The sequence below is a fragment of the Acanthochromis polyacanthus genome, chromosome 4 (genome assembly GCF_021347895.1).
Source record: "Acanthochromis polyacanthus isolate Apoly-LR-REF ecotype Palm Island chromosome 4, KAUST_Apoly_ChrSc, whole genome shotgun sequence".
NCBI classification, from domain to species: Eukaryota; Metazoa; Chordata; class Actinopteri; family Pomacentridae; genus Acanthochromis; species Acanthochromis polyacanthus.
Genome location: NC_067116.1, coordinates 30,916,701 through 30,935,261, shown reverse-complemented (window position 1 = coordinate 30,935,261; position 18,561 = coordinate 30,916,701). Strand labels below are relative to the sequence as shown.

Genomic DNA, 18,561 nt, shown 5'->3' with positions numbered 1-18,561 from the left:
TTAAGCAGCAATCTCAGCAGCACATAATTCTCCTGCAGTCATTAAACAGTGGGGGAGTGCAAAAGGACCTTCACAGCTCATAGAGAACGATAAATTTGGTTTCACTTCTGGCACCAAAGACCAGCCACGAATAGATCAAAATCTGAACCAAAGACTGATGGGAGGGATTTTCTTTTTGTGTTTACCAGTCAGAAGTGAGTCAAGTCTTTACTTGGTTATGAAGTGCTAAAACTTTCTTCTTGCACAGATTGCCACAAGGTTTATTCAGCCAATCTCAATCCATCCAAGCAGGTCAGTCTGTTCCAACTGAAGTCTGACTGTCCTATTATTCTGATTATTGATAAAACATTAGTGCCAAAGTAAATGCAACTAATGCAATTATTTAAATTATTAATGTGACACACTTGCATTTTTTGTTCTAGTGAGCTTTTTTAAAATTAGTTTTACAAATGACACTCTGGCTTGGGGAAAATATCTAACTGCAATTTAATTTTCAAAGTCAAGCTTCAGTTCACTATTTACTGTGTAATAGATAAAAAAAAAAAACTTGTTATGAAGTATTAAAAGCGTGACTGTCATACAAGGAGATTGGCATTAATTTCCAAAAGTAGAGACAAGAATACCTTAAACCCTGGATCAGAAGTGCTGCATAATGCTAACATAACATCCTAAACTGCAGCCATTGTGAAAAAGAAATTGCACTGTTCCAAATTTAATTTGAAATCAATTGATTGTTCAGCCCTGATGGACACTTTAAGGCCTTTTCTACCACAGGAACTTGACAAAATGTCACAGGTTCCATTTTGAGTTCCTGGAAATTAGCCTGAGCACTATGGGGCTCCGTAGGTGACAGCTGATCGTGGCTGGTAAAGAAAACAACAAGAAGTACGACAAAAACAATAGCAACCATCTCCTGGTTCACTCACATAGACAAGACAAGCGATGCAGCAAAGTGAAAAATAACCAAGCACTTAATCACCAAACTGAGGTAAGTGAATAGGTCAAGCAATAGTTCGAACGGATCTTCAGGAAGGGGTAAAGTTAAACATCAGGGTTATCTCTATATTCAGAGCGCAATGAGTCACTGTGTGCTGATATCTGTCTTTGTGAACACACACAAAGTATTACTAAGGCTTGGTGGCACTGAAGGCATGCTGTACTGGGGGGATATGATTACCTTTGCCTCCCGTCCCCTGGCCTCCTGGCTTATTGTAGAGGTAGATATCACCGTCAGCCAAGTCACTGCTCAAATGAAAGTAGTGCTGCAGACAGAACAGGAGAGCAAATCAGTCCCTGCAAGCTCAAACCACAAAAGTCAGCATTTATTTCATACATCACAATGAGACTTGTCAGAATGATTTTAGTCTCTGCCTCAGTTTTGCAGAGCTGGGAGCCTCCCATATGTAGGATTTATTCATTTTTAATCCAGATCACTTTAACGGAGCTGTTTGTGGTGCACTAGCAAATGTCAAACTGTCATCCATCAGAGCAGGGAGGCACTTTTTGGTCTGCAAGCTGTACAAACTTACTATATTTTTACGAGTCAACAAATCATTTAAAGTAGGTGGAGGTCTTAGAAAATCAGACTAACTGTTTACTTTGGTGTTTAACTATCACTTTGACCACTGCTAAGAAACTGAGTTAGCACTGTAGTTTCTAGGATAATGCCGAGTCCTCTCATGGTGACTGATTAGACAGCAGCTGGACATCCATGCAACAGATTTTAAAAATTTGTTTCTTTTCCTTAACACCAATTATGGTGTTAACACAATGGCAGATAGTGGAGGTCACACCTGAGAAGGTAGACTGCATATGGAGGTGGGCTATTGTAGAGACAGTGAGAGCATTAGCTTATAGCTTAGCAAGAAGTAAAACAAGAACTTGCTTTTGTGTTTTAGAGGTTTAGGTGTATTTTTGAACTCTGGACAGGATGCAGACGAGCTGCTTTGACCAGTGTCTCGTCTTTATGCTAAGCTATTTAAATGAGGGAACAATGTTCAAGAAAAAGTCATGTGTTTTCATCATTTGCTAGCTGTATTGTAGGGGTCCCTCAAAGGCCTGCTGTGGGACCAGTTTTATTTTGTTTATATAACATTCATGATCTTTCTCACGAGTGTACAGATGTTAGCATCCAAATATGCTAAAGAACATACAACCCGATAAGGCAGCCAACAGAGCTGCAATGAGCAAAATATTGGATTAGTCAACTAATTTATGTTTTTTTCTTAACATAAGCAAAGCAATTAACAACATTAAAAACAATACAATTAATGCTACCATTTTCACACTTTTCAAAAGGAAAAAAAATACAGCATTTATCAGCTAGAACCTCTGAACAGAAAGAATCGTCAGATTTTCAACTGTATGGCGGTCCGTGAGTAAATCATGAGTGACATGCGGCTCTGTCAACAAGTTAAACCATTTTAAGATGAAAATTGTGATATCTTGTCACCTTATTTGAACTGTTCGACTTACAAATTCAACAAAAATCATTTCAACCACGACCGCCTCAGAGAAATCATGACTGACTCAGCTGTGACTAACTGTCACAAGATAAAAATTCTTGTACTTCAATTGAACTGCAGCCCGTGTTTACACAGAGCAGAGAGGTAACAAGGATGGGAACAAATTAAAATGTAAACAGTAAAATGTGCGTTATAGCTTTTCTGTGCATGTAAAAAGTCTTCAAAAGAGGACATAAATTACTGAAATACTGATCAGAACTGAACCTATTATTAACTTCACATGTGCGTTCCCCGCTGTGACAAGTCAGACTGTCTGAGAAGATAACAGTCTCTGAGGACTAAGTTGTTCGTACTTCACACAAAAATTTGGTATCCAATATTACTGTTGTTTTCTTTTCCAGGAATTACTAAAACATATTAGATCACATGTTCCAGCCACATGGATTGTACCTTGAAGTGGTGCGCTGTGTTGCTGTCAGTGTACTTGGGCACATGCAAGAAGATGAGGAGGTTCTGCCTGAGGTAGTGAGCCACAGCGGGCAGCCAGGGGAGGCAGTACTCAGGGAGGCTGAAGGTCATCACCTCGGTGGCTGGAGATCCTGACGGCTGGATGAACTGATCAGACAATATGTGGTGAAAGGCTTTTATCCGAGGCAATTTTCAGCAGTGCGAGTACATGCAAGTGCTTTCTGGATTGCCCTAGTGGGAATAAAGCCCATATTTCTGGTGAAGCACACAATTTTCTCAGTGCACTACACAAAGACATGTACGCATAACCACAAGAACACACAGAAACAAATACCATATTTGGGGGGAAAAAAAAGAAGAACTAAGTACTTTTTGAATGACAACAAATAAGAGCCCTTTTACCTCCACATCAGCTGGAGTCAGCTTGCAATTCCTGACAAGCATGACGGTGATGATGTCCAGGGTGGTCTCATCCAGGCGCTTACGCAAAACCTTGACCAGCTCATCTGTGATCTCTGGACCTGAACAAATGGTGGAAAAATAGCTCTGTAATAGATTCACGCTATACATACACAAACATTCTGAAGAGTGCACTAAAAATGGGTCTAGTTTTCTCATGAATAAAGGCTTTGTATGCTGCACTGGATTGACTGCATGTGAGTACTGAACACAGATAATCCAACAGTCAAAGTCAGAATGGCTAACCATGTGAGGTGGTTTGAACTTGAGTAACTGGATATACAGGTGGTCCTTATTTAGTCAAGAGAAAGGAGACAGCTAAGTCTGTATATGGAGTCTGGTCTATATTTCAGTTAAAAAAATGTAACTGCCACACAGTAACAGGCAATGAAAGCCGTGTCATCTGAACAACAGCAAAAACCAACAATAGAAGCAGAAACTGTAGAAACAGGATGATGTGCGGTCATGTCAGCAGCAATTTAAAAAGGTCAAAGCTTTTATTTAAGGTCTTTTATCTAAAATACTTTATTCTACTTGTCTCATTAAAGAAACCCCATAAATAAAATGTTTGCACCAAATCCTGTAAACAGCCACAGCTGGCTCAGCAGTGACAGTCACATGACAAACATTCAGAGAGTTTTCAGGTGAACTGTAGGTTGTGTTTACACAGAGCAGAGAGGAGATGACAAGAGAGTCTGAGAAGAAAATGAAACAGACTTGATCAATAAATAAATACAGCACTGCTCCAAAAATGGCATGCAGAGGAGCAAGTTGTCAGCAACTTGTTGGAAGATATATTCAGCATGGTGAAATATCTTTCTAGAGTTGATGTGCAGAGCAGTGAAAAACACCTAGTTTGTAGAGGTTGTAAAAATGTGAATAGTAAAATACGTATTGCATGTGAAGCCTCTATTTTCTTTCCAGTATTACTAACACCTGTGGACGCTTGGAAAAATGCTACATGTACTATTCATTGCATTTTTCTTTTATCGATTTCTGTACAACAAATAATCAAAGAATTTCAACATGAGTTGCATTTTTTTTATGATTTGACTGCACAAAAGACATTTTTTAATTCCCTCTGCTTCTAGTACAGGTTATGGTGTTTCCAAAGAGGTGCAGGACTATGTTGCAGTGAAAAATGAGCCCACAGTGAATAAAAACACCCAGAAACTGCTTGATGTCCATGGGGTAATTGGTACTCTATGCTGAGCATGTCCATTCCAACTGAGCAAAATGCAATCACAGAGAAAAGCACTGGAAAAACATAGAAAACTGACTGATTTGTGCTTAACTGTAGAAACTGTGTTGGTCTATTGCAGTGTCAGTGGCTGCTGAAAATGACATATAGGATCTACTAACACTTCAAAGGGTCATGCAATCTTAAAACTTAACAACATTCTCCTCTGCGGACAGAATGACCACAGTGTGTGCGTTAGAAAAACATATAGAAACACACTTCAAGGAGACTCCCAACACAATGCAGACTTCCAGTGATGTTGTAGAATAAAGATGGTTTCAAATTACTCAGAGTGGAAGGAGCAGAGGAGGATTTTAATGAGTCGTGCTTGTGAGAAACCACTGAGGTAATGCCTGCCTGTCTACGATTCCCGGTACAACAGCCCCATCAACATGTCTGCAGGAGGAACAGCAGCCTTCAGCAGCAGAAGCTCTTTTTATGAAAAGAACACGAGTTTTAAAACGGCAGCAAAACATAACATCAAGAATGGGACTAAATAGTCAATCATATAACAACCAAGACTCCACACATTTAATAAGACAGAAACAGGCTATTTGCAGGTTACCACTGCACAGCATCAGACCTGTACTTTTAACCTCTAACTGGCAATCCGTTAAATACTGAATGGATTTTGAGTTTGTTTTTGTTTTTCATTTCATTATAAAGTCATGCACAGACTGGCACCTGGGTACACTTTGGTGTCCCTATTCCATCTCCAGGCCTCTTGAGTTCACACAACAACTGTTGTTAACGGTTCCTCAATGGAGACTTTTAGGGAAGGCAGATCGTACCTTTGCATTGATAGTTCCAAAGCTTTGGAACAGCCTTCCTCTTTAAATCCAGTGCTCCTCGTACATTGACATTTCCACAAAAAATCTCAACAAGTACATGTTTTCAATGGCTTTTGGTTGCTCTTAGAGGTCCCAGAATTCTAGCAATCTATATATTTTATTCCATATCCTGTTTTCAGGATGCAGCATTTTGGTCAACTCTGGTTGTTTTAAAATCTGGTATATATAAAAAGCCTTGATTTAATCAGTGCCACAACTCCTCTCTTCTGCAGGATGACACAGGACATACAGTGTATGTTCATTTAGGCTGAAACTCAGGCTGGGCTCCAGTGTTGCCTTTCAATTTATTAAGATGTTTCTTCTATTGAGTCATTACCAAGGTAATTCAGTTTGTAGCAGCAACACCTTCAGGAAAAAACAAAGTAATTCATAAAAAAAGAAGCAGCATCAGGCCATCTAAATTAACCTTAGACTTTAGGCCATGCCGTGCTAAAAGTCGGCTTTGCAGCAACACAAATGTAAACACGCAATTATTCAGAGGGAGGATACCAGCTCCTAAAATGAATCAGGGAGGCGCTCAGAATGCCAGGGGTAAAGAAGAATAGTTTCAGTCTAGATTGATTTCCAGGTTTTTGCTCACAATTTAACACTCTTCACCCCACAACCTGCTGGCAGGTTTAAAAGGCCTCTTTAAAAATTGCCAAATGACACCATTTATTGGAGCCAGACCCATGACAACAGCAAAGTCAGATTTTTAACTTGCTGTCAGCACTTGAAGTGTTCATATGTAACGTGCAATTCCTTTAGAAAACTACACCAAATGTGGTCGCAAATTGTGACTTTTCAGTCACAAGTCTCGTGTAATAAAATTTTTAAATTTTTTTTAAAATACACAAAATAAGCCGTTTACGCAAACCAAATTCTGCAAAAACTGAAAAAATTCTAAAAAACAAAACAAGAAGCTATGATTGATGTACCTGAGATCAACAGTAACATGAGTAGACATAGATAATAAACTATCTATAGTATGGAGAGTTACCCTCTTTTTCCAATAGCGATAATATCTGAGCACTTGGAAAAATGTTTAATATGTTTATTTCAGGGTTTGTCCATTTTCATTAAATAAATGATCACAGAAATTGAACTTTTATGATTTCTCATTATAACTATGTCATATTGCATAAAAGGCATTTCTGTTCTCTCTAGTTTTAGTCATGACTGTGCTGTTTTCATAGAGGTGCTGGACTTTATGTTGCTGTGAAAAATGACCCCACAATGAGTGAAAATGTGACAGGAGCAAATAAAATGCTCAGAAACTGCTTGAAATTCAGACAGATACAGAGCAAATATCAACAGTTTCAGCTCATCCAAGAAGGAAGCATGAGGTAGAAAGTGAATATAATCTCAACACAAACATCCACCTCCACAGCATATAGTATCTCCCCCCACCCCAACAGAAAAAAAGCGACCATGCTTTGTTATTTCACATTAATCTCAGTCAAAAGACGATCAAACAAACTAAAATGACTTAAAAGACAAATTGCATCCATGTAAACACTCGCGCCATTACTTTGAAAGGACCCTTTTCCCACTCAAGATGTGAGGACAAGTAGGTGGCAAATGCCTGCTTTGTCACTGGAACAAGTCCTGCTCGCTGACAGAAGAGGTGCAGTGGAGGATGATAGCAAAGCTGTCTCCAGCCCTGGCTGTTTTCCACCCCCTCGTCACCAAGATATCAGTGCAGTGGCGCAGCATCAGTCACCAGCTCGTTCCACTGAGGAGCACCCAGTGCGGCTCTGGGCCTTCATATGTGTTGAACGCCATCCAGCGACAAAATGCCTCGTCCCAGAACACCGCAAGCAACATGATTAGCCTAAGGCATTTGGGGAGTTGTTGAGAACCGCTTTGTCGTTTATGCATGATCTGCCTTACTTTCTGAATTACATGCAGAGCTCTGGTAAATACATTTCACCTTCAGAATGCTGCATTGTACTCTACTGCCAACACCCCACTTTTAATGTCCATAACGGTGTAAGCAGCTTAATGAGACAGTAATGTGGATTATAAGGGGAAAGGAACTGAAAAATGGATCACAGGATCATGATGGACCTCTTGGAATGGATGTTAAAGAGTTTGCATGCTTTATTGGATTTCTTATTTTTATCCATGGTTTAATATCTGCTTTTTTGTAGATTTAAAGATCTGCAAACTTACAAATCCCAACTGCTCCGTACCTGCCTGAAATGCACTGTTTGAAGTCCAGGCTTTTCTTCTGGTACTTCTCTGCGCTACCATATAACACAATTTGCTTATTGTCTGCCAAGCAGCTAGTTTGGGACACAAAGAAATGAGCAGCTTGTACACAATCAACTATTATTCCCTCCTTTCTGCTAGAGCTACATCTTTGTATTCAGAGATTAAGGGCTACGGTACATAACTAACACGACCTTACTTTTGTCAGGCCAACGGACCAATCGGAACAGTCTGGACATTTCAGGAGGTGGTCCTTAAACAAAACTAAAGCAGAGCGTTTCAATCTGAGCCTGAGAACAGGTCCTGCAACAATGTACAGTATGAGTCAAATAATGTGATCTTTGACATTAAAGCACGTAAATATTAGAAAAAATATATAAAAATCTGCAAATATGTAACATATAGAACCTTTAAATGAGCAAAACCAAAACCCAAACCAATGCCAATATTACCAACATAGCAACATGCTCATCTATTCATATTCAATACTTTAGTGGAACATGTTGCCTAACATGGAAGTCAGCCAAGGCTCTGACTGATCCTTTGAAAATACCAAGGTACAAGGTGTTGCAAAAAATGAAAAACCCTAAATAAATGAGCATTGTACCAATGTGTTTCTACTCTCCTCTTGATATGTCTTTGGATCCAAAGAGCACTTGTGAAGAAGTATTTCTCAGTCAGTTTGCTGACATGTGCTCTCTCCAGCTGAGGCTTTATTGGAATATCATTGATACAGGTATTTGGTCACAAACCAAAATACTGAATATTTTTATTTAAATCAAGTGCTCAATCAAATATTTTTAGATTTTTATAAGCAAGGATTATTTCTTTAATTTTTCCATAAATTTGTGGTAGATGATGCTACTTCAGCTTACTTTTAACTGTCTTGTGCTCCATTTGGCAAATCACACAAACCCTTTTAGGTCTCCCTAAGACATTATGAATCAGCTACATGTTTTATGGTTTATATAACAACATGCTGCTGCTAGAGTTTCCACTGGAACAAAGATAGCTCATAATACTTCTGGCTTCCACTTGGTCCTGGGATAGATTTAAGGATTGTGATACTGATCCATAAATCTATTCCTGGTGGTCTACAGACTGCTCATAGTTCATACAAAGACCATAGGTGAAGCTGAATTCTGCAGACAAACATTGTACTTCTCAACCCGTGACATTTCTCAGCTCTTACCTGCATTTCCCACTCCATGCACCAGCAGCAGGATGTGCTTGTCAACCTGTCCAACTGGCCGGGAGCCTTCAAGAGAAGAAGACCTGGAGCCCTGAGGGAAGAGACACCAAAGTTGTCAAGATATTGGCACTAGCACTCCAACTTCAAAGCTAATTCAGCTCCAGTTTACACAGGCTGACTGCAAACAGCCTTCATTTAGTATGTGCCAGTGCGATTTCATCTCTGTAGGAAGTATCTGTGCAGGGACTTGGTGTCCTCTGGCAACCCACAAATACATTTGATCATACATTCTAGCAAATATAAACCAAAACTGTAGATAAGAAGAGCAGGTTAATAATGTGTGTGCCTGTATCCATTTTAATGGACACCGTTCTTCCTTTCTATCCTGCAGACTGCACTTCATGTTGGCCTTTACAGAGCAGACACTGGATGGTCTGGACATATGATGGGAGCATGGTGAGAATTACTTCTGCTGCTCTCTCTAAGTGCTTTCAAAAGTGTCCATCAACCCCAGCAAGAATTAATCTGAGTGGGATGCAGGTGCTCCGCTCTTCTGCCTTATCGACTGCACACTGTGACTGGCAGGCTGCAGTTTAATCTCCCTTTCAGTACATCAGATAAGCTGCACAGAAGCACAGGACTTAGAATTACAGTCACTGAACTAAAACTTTCCTGTAACCCTCCCTGAGAATCCTCTGACCTTTGACAACAGGCAACTTCAAAAAAATACTTAAAAAAAAAAACCCACACACAAGAAAAAAAAATATTGAAGGCCTTTTCTTGAAACCCACTTTCTTGGTAAAATGGTAAATGCTCCATACTTTTAACCTTAGCGGGGTTCTACACTGTGTTTCTTATTCACCTATTCACACTTTAAGCAAAATGTACACAAATGTACCATTATATCTTACCTGGGTAGAGTTTTAAGTCTACATATCTTGAATTTGCAGCTTAATATGTCATTATTTATCATTAATGGTCTGTAATTATTGGATTTATTGTAAACGTTTTATCTTGTTTATACCTTAAGTTCTAACACTTTTCTGCTTTCATTATATGGTTCTATCAAAACACACTTTGTGAATTTGTTTTTTGAAGATACTAGACAAGTAAAGTATGTTACTATCATCATTAAGTCTAAAATAAGTCAGATCTCATACCAGACAAGAACAAGTCCAGTTACAAGTCACAAGTTTGCAGCTCTAGGAGGAGTTGAGTTCATATTTGACAAGAACACTAAGCACAGTTTTGAGAGGATTGGAGTTATTTGCTTTCACACATCATCCACAAATCCACTAGTTGATTTCAGTTCAGTTAAATGAGTAGATCTTTATTTTGTTCACGTACCATGAGGTCCTCAGAAAACGAAGGCTCTTGACTCCTGGCGAGTCCAATGGATCGACTCATGTGGAGGTTTCCGTCCACATCAGAGTATTTCCCTGTTAGTGACGTTTCACAAAGTCTGGAAACATGAAGATAAGGAGTTGGTGATGTCTTTGGAAAATATACCATCAGTACCCCTGAGGTAAGCAGAGTGTAACTCATATTACTACTATATGAAACATATTCAGTCATACATTACTCAAAAGTGGTGTCCTCAGCTGTGCTTCACTTTTAGAGCTGTGTGGTCTTAACTTATGTCTTTACTTTGAGGTGAATTGTGAACTTTGCAAGCAGAGACTCTGAGGACACAGAATTTTTCCCTCCAATCTCAAAGTAAGCAGTTTGATCTGGAAGCTCCAAAATCTGACTGAGAACATCCCAACGATGTTCACGTGGATTGTCGTGTTTGACAGCAGTTCAATTTTCAGCAAGTTTGATCTCACTTCTACAACACTGCAACGTCTCAGGGCAGATTTTATCTTCCAGCAGACTGATGGAAAGTCTATCTCAATCTCTCTTTCTTGACGATCATATTTACAGTCCTCCCACAGCCCTTGCATATAAAGGAGAGTCTATAAGATATTGGGTGTTTCTCATAACCCAAACTTCTGCTTCCTGCTATTCTCTCTCTTCCCATGACCCCTCCTGCCATCAGAGAAGGATTTTTCAAAAACTGAAATGCACCTCAAGGACACGAGGAGGCTTCAGGAGGAGCTTAGAGTGAGGAAACACAGGTCTATGCAACTCAGAAGTTTTTATCAAGTGGTATAATTGTTGCACCTTTGTGAGTGTCAGCTTGATCTGACAGGCGATACAGCACATCATAAGCAACTGGCATTGCCTAAGACTGATGCAACGGAACGAAAGTATTATCATTTGACAGTTTCGCCTCCTCTAACATCATAAACTTGCTGGGAGGAGTTCGGATGCAACTGAGGGAAGTGAGGACGATGAAAAGTATTACTGGTGTGTAAGAGAATCTAGAAGTGAGAATGCATCAAAACACAGCAGGAATCCAGCGAAGGAGCGACTGAATAATGAGGAGAACGTCTAACCTGAGGTAGAAGACCGATTTTGTTGTCCGTTCCTGGTAAACGAACATGTTCTTTCTGTTGACCACACAGAAGGAGTTGAGCACAGAGCGCAGGGCTTGGATCGCTACGGCAGGGAGACAACAAACAAGTTGACAAGTTAATGTATGTGCAAAATAAATCTATTTATTTCAAAAATACGATTGTTGTTACATTACAGATGAAAGGCGACACCCTCCATTTTAAATTGGTTCTTGTACATCCAAACACAACAGCGATGTGACGGCTGCTTGGAAATACCTGCACACAGTTCACATATAAACTGGAAAAGGTTCATAAGCTCATGTCAGTCCCACATAAAAGCTGCTCAGTGCAAAGACGCAACTAACTGCTGCCTAGTAAATGTCCTAATCAAGATGCATGGCAGCAGTAGATACCAAGGGAAAAAGACCACTTACTTCTAACTTCAGCTTTTCTGTTTTAACAAGAAGTACAGTTCAATAACAATAAATTACTAGTAAGAATATTTAACTGCATATTCTGAAGTGTAAGTGAAACTGTGGAATGTTTTAAAGCTGCTTTACAACAAGGAAACTGAACATGAAAAAAGGATAATCAATTAGCAGACAAACAAGCAAGTCCTTCTGTTGTCGATGAGAATTCGGTTTCAGTTCATAAGTAAATTTTTCCTCAGGTTTATGAATCTGTCAGCTGTTTTTCCTTCTCATTTATAGTTTACCTTTGACTGTGAGAGAACCTCGGAAGCAAACCTGGTTTTTGCCAAGTTGTAATTGTGCAAAATTAGGAGAACAGAGTGTTTGTGGTTCTCCTTGACTTTGTAAAACCAATGGCAAAGCAATTCTCAACTCAAACCATCACATTAAAGGTAATACACAAAATAAAAAAAATGACGACTTCACTGTTCTAATAACCATCAACTTGCACGGATTTGATGATGTTTCGACTTGTAAAACCAGGTGTTGGGAGGCGCCACTCACCCCTGGACACGCCCATGTTGGGTCCCATCTTGAGACGTGGGTGAATGTGGATGATTGTGCTCCACACCACATCACAGGCAAAATGTCCCGGGACGAACTGCATGGTGGCAGCCAGATAATCTCTGGCCTGGTAGCTCTCCTCTGTGTTGTAATCTGTGTGGCCAGAAAAATACAAGGGTGAGGGGATGTAGATACACACATTAGAGAAGAACTTAAAGGGTCTATTCACCAAAATTACTGAAAACTTTCCTCCATATCCATCACAGAAAGCCTAAAACCTGCACAGGTAAACCCAAAGCTCACCATCAGAGGTGTGGAGCCTCTGCTTGTAGAGAGACTCGTTCTTCCAGATGTCTTCTTCACTCTCAGCCACCAGCAGAGAGTGGCACACATGGCTGTCATGGAGATCCTGCAGCAGCATACGCTACACAGACACACAGCAGATACTGAGCAGTGTGTTGATGCACATTTGAACGCATTTACATGAAAACATGTTGGGCACTATCTGCACTTTGTGTAACTTAGATATTTGGAAGTGCAAGTTTCAGTCTTCTTACATATGAGATTTGACAGTTCACTAAGAATGAAAATCAAACCCATCGAGGGTAAGGACTTGTGCACGACAAACTGAAACAAAACAAACTTCTGAAACTTAAAAAAAAGCAAGTGAATGGATGTGCAATTTAGTGTTATCATGTTGCACTGTGTGTGTGAGGTTTTTCGATGTTTCTTCATTTTTATAACATTTCAAAACATTTGCAGCAAGTCTTTTTAAAAGAAGCTGGAACAGCTACCTGGTTCACTATTCTGCAGATATCACCGATCTTCCTGACCACCATCTGATGCAGTTGTAAATATTCAGGCAGCTCCTGCTCTTCCTCCTTCTTCTCCAGCTCCTCAGCACTGACCCCTTTCCCTTCTGTGAAGCACCTGTAAAAATACGACAGATCGTTTGGAAATGCACAGGATCCAATTATGAGTGTCTGAGAATCAGTCCTAAGAATTCTAGGAAGAAAACACAGTGCATAATTATTCTTGTTTTTAATTCGGCTTACTGGTTAAATTCTTAGTGAGGAGAAGAGTGAAAGTGACAGACATCACCATCCTCAAATAAAAATGATGATGAGGTCTCAGTTTATCAAAACAGCCAGAATGATGAAGAAGAAACATAATATAATTATTTTACCTGTTACTTTGACAATTTTAAGTTCTTCAGAAATGAAACATTTTACATATACAGGCCACAAACGACAAGCTGATTGTTAAATGTTAACTCATCAAACACCAAAACTTCCTGGTTGGTTTGAAAGACAAATCATCTGAAGCAAAATAAGTAAATATATTTAAAATGTACCAAAATTAAATGATTTGTCAGGAACAGAAACTGCAAAATTGGAAAGAATAGTCAGATTTCCGACTTTGGGTGTCAATGGCAAAATTAACAAAACCTAAACTTAAGTCATGAGATTTCACCAAAATCACTTCGTTTATTGCAAAAATAATCGGCAGTAAAAAGATTGCACAAAAAAAAAAAAAGAAAAAAAAAATCTGCATCCCTTGATAAGCCATGCTTAACTCAATTCAGTCACGTGTCAAAATTTCAGGGACCATATAGAGAAACTGGGTAGAATGACAGGCTGTGATTACACAGAGCAGATTAAAAAATACCCAGAAACTGTTCGGGGCTCAGCAGGTTAAATAAATACAGCAGGAAAGAACCCTGGAAGTGAGAGCATTTATCTGAAGCTGCTCTGACCTGGAATGGGAGTAAACCTTCACTCTACAATTCACTCTGTCCTGGTGGATTTGAACAATGAGCCAGAAGTCGGGCATCAGTGGCGACTGACACTCCTGCTCATCCAGAATGGGGCTCTCACACTCTGAGTCGCTGCTGCCGCCATCATAGCCTTCAAACACACACAAAAAAAAACATTACAAAGTCATCACTTACAGCATCATAGTCATTACATCATGTCCAATCTGTTTTCCTTAATTAATGACAACTTACTTTTGCAGCCTCATTTATCAGTGACTAATGGCTCACTATTGCTAATCATTTGTTGAAGCAATAAAGAAGTTAGAAACACCAGGCTACCAGCCCAAAGCTACTGATTAACACCATCTCATTTGTGAAACAGGGGCAATGGAGGTCCATCCAGTGTAAAGCCAAGTTAAACCCGCTGCACTAAAACTAACAGTGGGGACTGAAGGTCAGCCTGGGAAAGAAACTCTGGTTCCCTGAGGCAGTACCGTCCACAAATGAGGTTATGTGGTCAGCAGGGGGAAAGAAGATCATCCTGGTGGAATTAAGAGAGCCCACTTGTGCTCATTTATAGGTTTATATCTGAAGCTCTCCGTTTTAGCTCCTGTGTCTCTGAGGCCTCCTCTCTTGAAAAGCTCAGCGGATCTCTGAGTACAGGCACAGACAACAGCTATCGTGAGGAAATAATGGCAAACCATGAGGGAACTGCTCATTCTTTGTTTGACAGCGTGCCAAACAAGGCAACTGTTATGTAAATGTGTTACTGGGTGACACAGATAAATCACATGAGAAAAGCCTGGGCTTCAGTTGAGATGTTTCAGGCAGGTAATGAGCAACGCTTTCAGCGGAAGAAAATAACTTTAGGCTTTATTTAGTTTGCAGATCCTTTACATGCACCAGAAAACCATTTTATAACCCACTAAATAAAGGGAGATGCAGAATTAAAGGAAAAGCGGAACATTGGCTCTTTAATGGTTCTGTGGGAGGTAAGCTGCGAGGAAGCACCAGACAGAAAAAGGACCAAATACCAACAGCTTGTACAGCACTGATGGGACAAATGCTGGACAGTGAGAGTGTTCACAGATGAAGGAAGTAGGATGGTAAAGATTCACAGCCAAATTGGTTTGGAATCTACTGAGACATGTAGAAGTGAGAAATCAGAAAAGACAAATAGAAGCCTGACGGTTGGAAGAAACCACAGAGAGAAGCTCTTCTTGGCTCTGGGTTAAGAGAGGTCATCAGCTGGGAAGAGGGGACAGTGGCTTGGGCCCAAGTTTTGTGTTATTGTAAGGCTGAAAGGGTCTGTGAATGTTGTCATCGGACAACATTTTCTCCCAGTCAAATGCTGCACCCGTGCAAAACTGTTGTAGGAAAGCATCCTGATAGATGTAATGCTTGCACAGCAGAGCATCGAGCATTACAATCAGCAATGTTACAAAAAATCCCTACTCTTCAGCACATTTTGTATAACATATTCATCTTACAACAAAACAGAGACATTTGGAGTTCTGATTCTGAAACAGTTCTATGCAGATGACATGGTTTTGTATCACAGACTTTTCAGTCACAGACTCAAGCTGGTTACTCTGAACTTTATTCTAATACTATGTGCACTGAAGAAAGTCACTGCTGTTGTGTTTCATTTAGTACCTTAACTTTAAGTTCCTTACATCCTTCCTGTGACTGTAAATGACTGATAATCAAATACCAGGGTTTTAAACTTGATACAGAAAATAATAGAGCTCAAGGACAGAAATAGGCCTTTTTTAAATGAGGAGAGGGGGAAAAAAATCATGTCAATCACTGTTAAAAAAACTACAACACTTATTATATTCTGGGGTAATAAAACATTTTACCCGTTTTACAGTAAATGTAATAATGTAAATTGTCCATAAGATGGAGCCGTTTACCAAACTGAGACCAACTCTGAACTCAACACATCACTGTGTTGTACAGGTAGCTTTTATTATATAAGTATTTATTTATCTTTATACAAGCTGCCTACCATCAATCTGCTTTGTGCAGCATTAAGAAGAGAATATCCTTACCCTGCATGTCTGAGTCCAGGCTGCCTTGGCTGGAGACGACACTCTGAACTCGACTTGGCCTGAGTTTGCCGCAGCCTGAGGAAACACGGTTTCATTTTTGTTTGTGTCAGAAGATTCAGTGTCAGCAGGATCACAGCCACAAATCAAAGCCTAAATCAGATGCCAGATCTCACAGCCTGAGAGCCTTTCTGCTGTCTGTCCTGAGAAGACTATCTCTCTGTCAGTGCTTCGTGTTACCTGTCATGTTGAAGTGGATGAAGCATGCTTGCATCCATCATCACCTGTAGGGCTGCCCAAAACTGGAAAAAAAAAGACTGGCACTACAATACTTTATTTTTCTGTGATATATACAGCAATCTTCAAAAAAAAAACTACAGGAATTTATACGCTTGAATAACTCTATTTGGAACAACAGGCTTACTTCCCAAGACTATATTTTATCAAACACACTTGAGTGCATGATTCTCAAGGTAAAGCTCTGATTTATTCTTAGTAACGATCCAAAAATTAAAAACTGTGAATCATCTTGAGCAACAGGTATTTAAACTACTTGGCAAGAAGAAATGCTTTCATTATCTGTTTGTTTAAACGGGAAAATCTAATTAAAGGAATTCTCTTTCACATCTGTTTCAAAAATAAGTCATATTAGTGTCATATCAATGCAGCGATAGATCATTTGATACACTTTTTAGCAGCAGGTACCAGCTTTTGTGAATATATTACAAACAACTTAATGTGATATTTGTGTAGCTAGAGAGTTATATTGTTCTGGATTTATTGCCTTGCTGTCTGTCAGCATATAGGCATCTAATCAGGTCAATAAGGAGCTTTCGTGACCTCTTGTCAGAAGCTTCAGAGCAGACAGAATCAATATCAGTGGCTGACAGCAATCATGCTGCTGACAGGCTGCCAGTGGCTTAAGAGATTGATTAACTTGAGCATGTTGGGGGTTCTAGATCGACACATCTGCACAGATCAGCCACAGCATTAAAACCACCTGCCTAATATTGTGCAGGTTTCGCTCCCTTTAAAACATTATCAAAACACGAGGGCGTGTAAAACCCAAATCTCAGTAGCTGCAGGTTTTGAAATGTGTCACAACCGTTTTAAAGGAAGGAATGTGGTGCTATAGAGATGCCTGAGATTAGAAATCATATTCTCCAAATGTAAAGCAACAGGATTGTTTGGTACAGATTGCAGCAAAAATCACAGTCATCTTAAGTTTTTATTTCCAGTGGGAAAGAAAAGCAAAACTAATTCCCACTTAAATTATCAAATTAGAATATCTTTCAAAATATTTTTTTTCCTTTTCTTCTTTTCTCTTTAGCATTTAGCAGCACTGTATGCTGGGAACATCACACAAGACTTGCTGTTTTAACATTATAGTTGGTTGGCGTATATGTACACAGCAGAGGCTGCATTTTCAGTTTCTAGTCACATTTCTATTAATTCCAGAGGAAAAATATCCATTAGTCTTTCTGAAACTGTTTAGAAAAACTAACTGAGATAATTAAGAACCTTTGGAATACATTACACATTTGGGGTTTCCTCAAAATGATAAAGTGTGCAGGTTGAACTATACATGTTTGCTCACTGTGAGAGGCCGACTGCATGGACTCAGCCAGGCTGACGCTGGACGGCGTTTTGGGGGGAGTGTTGGGCTCAGCACAGCACTCAGTGTGCAGCTGAGGGGTACTGAGCTGACCTCTGTCCCCCGCCATGCTGACACTGTCATCTGCTTCAGGCTTCAAGGCTCTGATTGGTTCACTGGCTTCTGCGGTTGTGTCACAGGGAGCGTCAGCGGCAACACTAATGGACTTCTTGTCCTCACCCTGCGGAGTGAAAATCACAAACTTTCTGATAAACATATTTCTACTGCTGTGACTCAAGATTTTCTGCACCTCATTGAAAATAAACCCTTTCCCATACTAACTTCGAGGAAATTTAATATCCCAGAAATACAGCAGACACACTCAATCACACAGTAAAAGCCACAAATGCATATTCTACGTCTTCTACTTATTGATGCGAAATATCCTCACAAAGCTCTCTTTCTAGTGTTTATATGGTATAACACATGATCTCAGAGACTGCTGATTAACTCTACTGTGGAGTATAACCTGATAGTTCATGAATATTAAACGCTATGACTCTGATGTGTCTGACCTCGCTGTCTGCCCGAGCTTCTATCTCGCTCTCTGGAATCACAGCCTCCACTTGAGATCCAGCGCTGCAGGGGTTGTGTGGGGGTTCTGCGGTGCTCTCGGACAGTCTTTTAGTGGCATGGATCCTCTGTGGATGCAGCCTGCTCAAGGACATGTAGTAGAAGTGGTCCTGTTCGCCATTCAGCACGTAACCAGAGAACGACATTCTACGGAACTCCTGCAGAACCAGACATGATTGATACATCTTTTACATTTATACAGAGAAGCCCTGGATGTTCATTTACTGTTTCAAGGAACTTTAGGTAA

General features: G+C 39.9%; 1 protein-coding gene across 15 annotated transcripts in view; it reads right to left on the bottom strand.

The window, feature by feature from the left end:
• szt2 (SZT2 subunit of KICSTOR complex) overlaps nt 1-18,561 on the bottom strand; it is a 113,817-nt gene that overhangs the window by 64,415 nt on the left and 30,841 nt on the right. For 14 of the 15 annotated variants that reach the window (XM_051947745.1, XM_051947749.1, XM_051947753.1 and 11 more), the window contains exons 37-49: nt 18,257-18,472; nt 17,685-17,922; nt 16,091-16,165; nt 14,037-14,187; nt 13,075-13,210; nt 12,584-12,704; nt 12,281-12,433; nt 11,307-11,409; nt 10,216-10,330; nt 8,869-8,959; nt 3,336-3,454; nt 2,916-3,080; nt 1,178-1,262 (exon numbers count right to left, since the gene is read on the bottom strand). In XM_051947745.1, coding sequence (XP_051803705.1) covers nt 1,178-1,262; nt 2,916-3,080; nt 3,336-3,454; nt 8,869-8,959; nt 10,216-10,330; nt 11,307-11,409; nt 12,281-12,433; nt 12,584-12,704; nt 13,075-13,210; nt 14,037-14,187; nt 16,091-16,165; nt 17,685-17,922; nt 18,257-18,472 — 1,768 coding nt within the window. The remainder of the gene's footprint in view (nt 1-1,177; nt 1,263-2,915; nt 3,081-3,335; nt 3,455-8,868; nt 8,960-10,215; nt 10,331-11,306; nt 11,410-12,280; nt 12,434-12,583; nt 12,705-13,074; nt 13,211-14,036; nt 14,188-16,090; nt 16,166-17,684; nt 17,923-18,256; nt 18,473-18,561) is intronic. The other variant, XM_051947755.1, reaches the window with a different exon arrangement.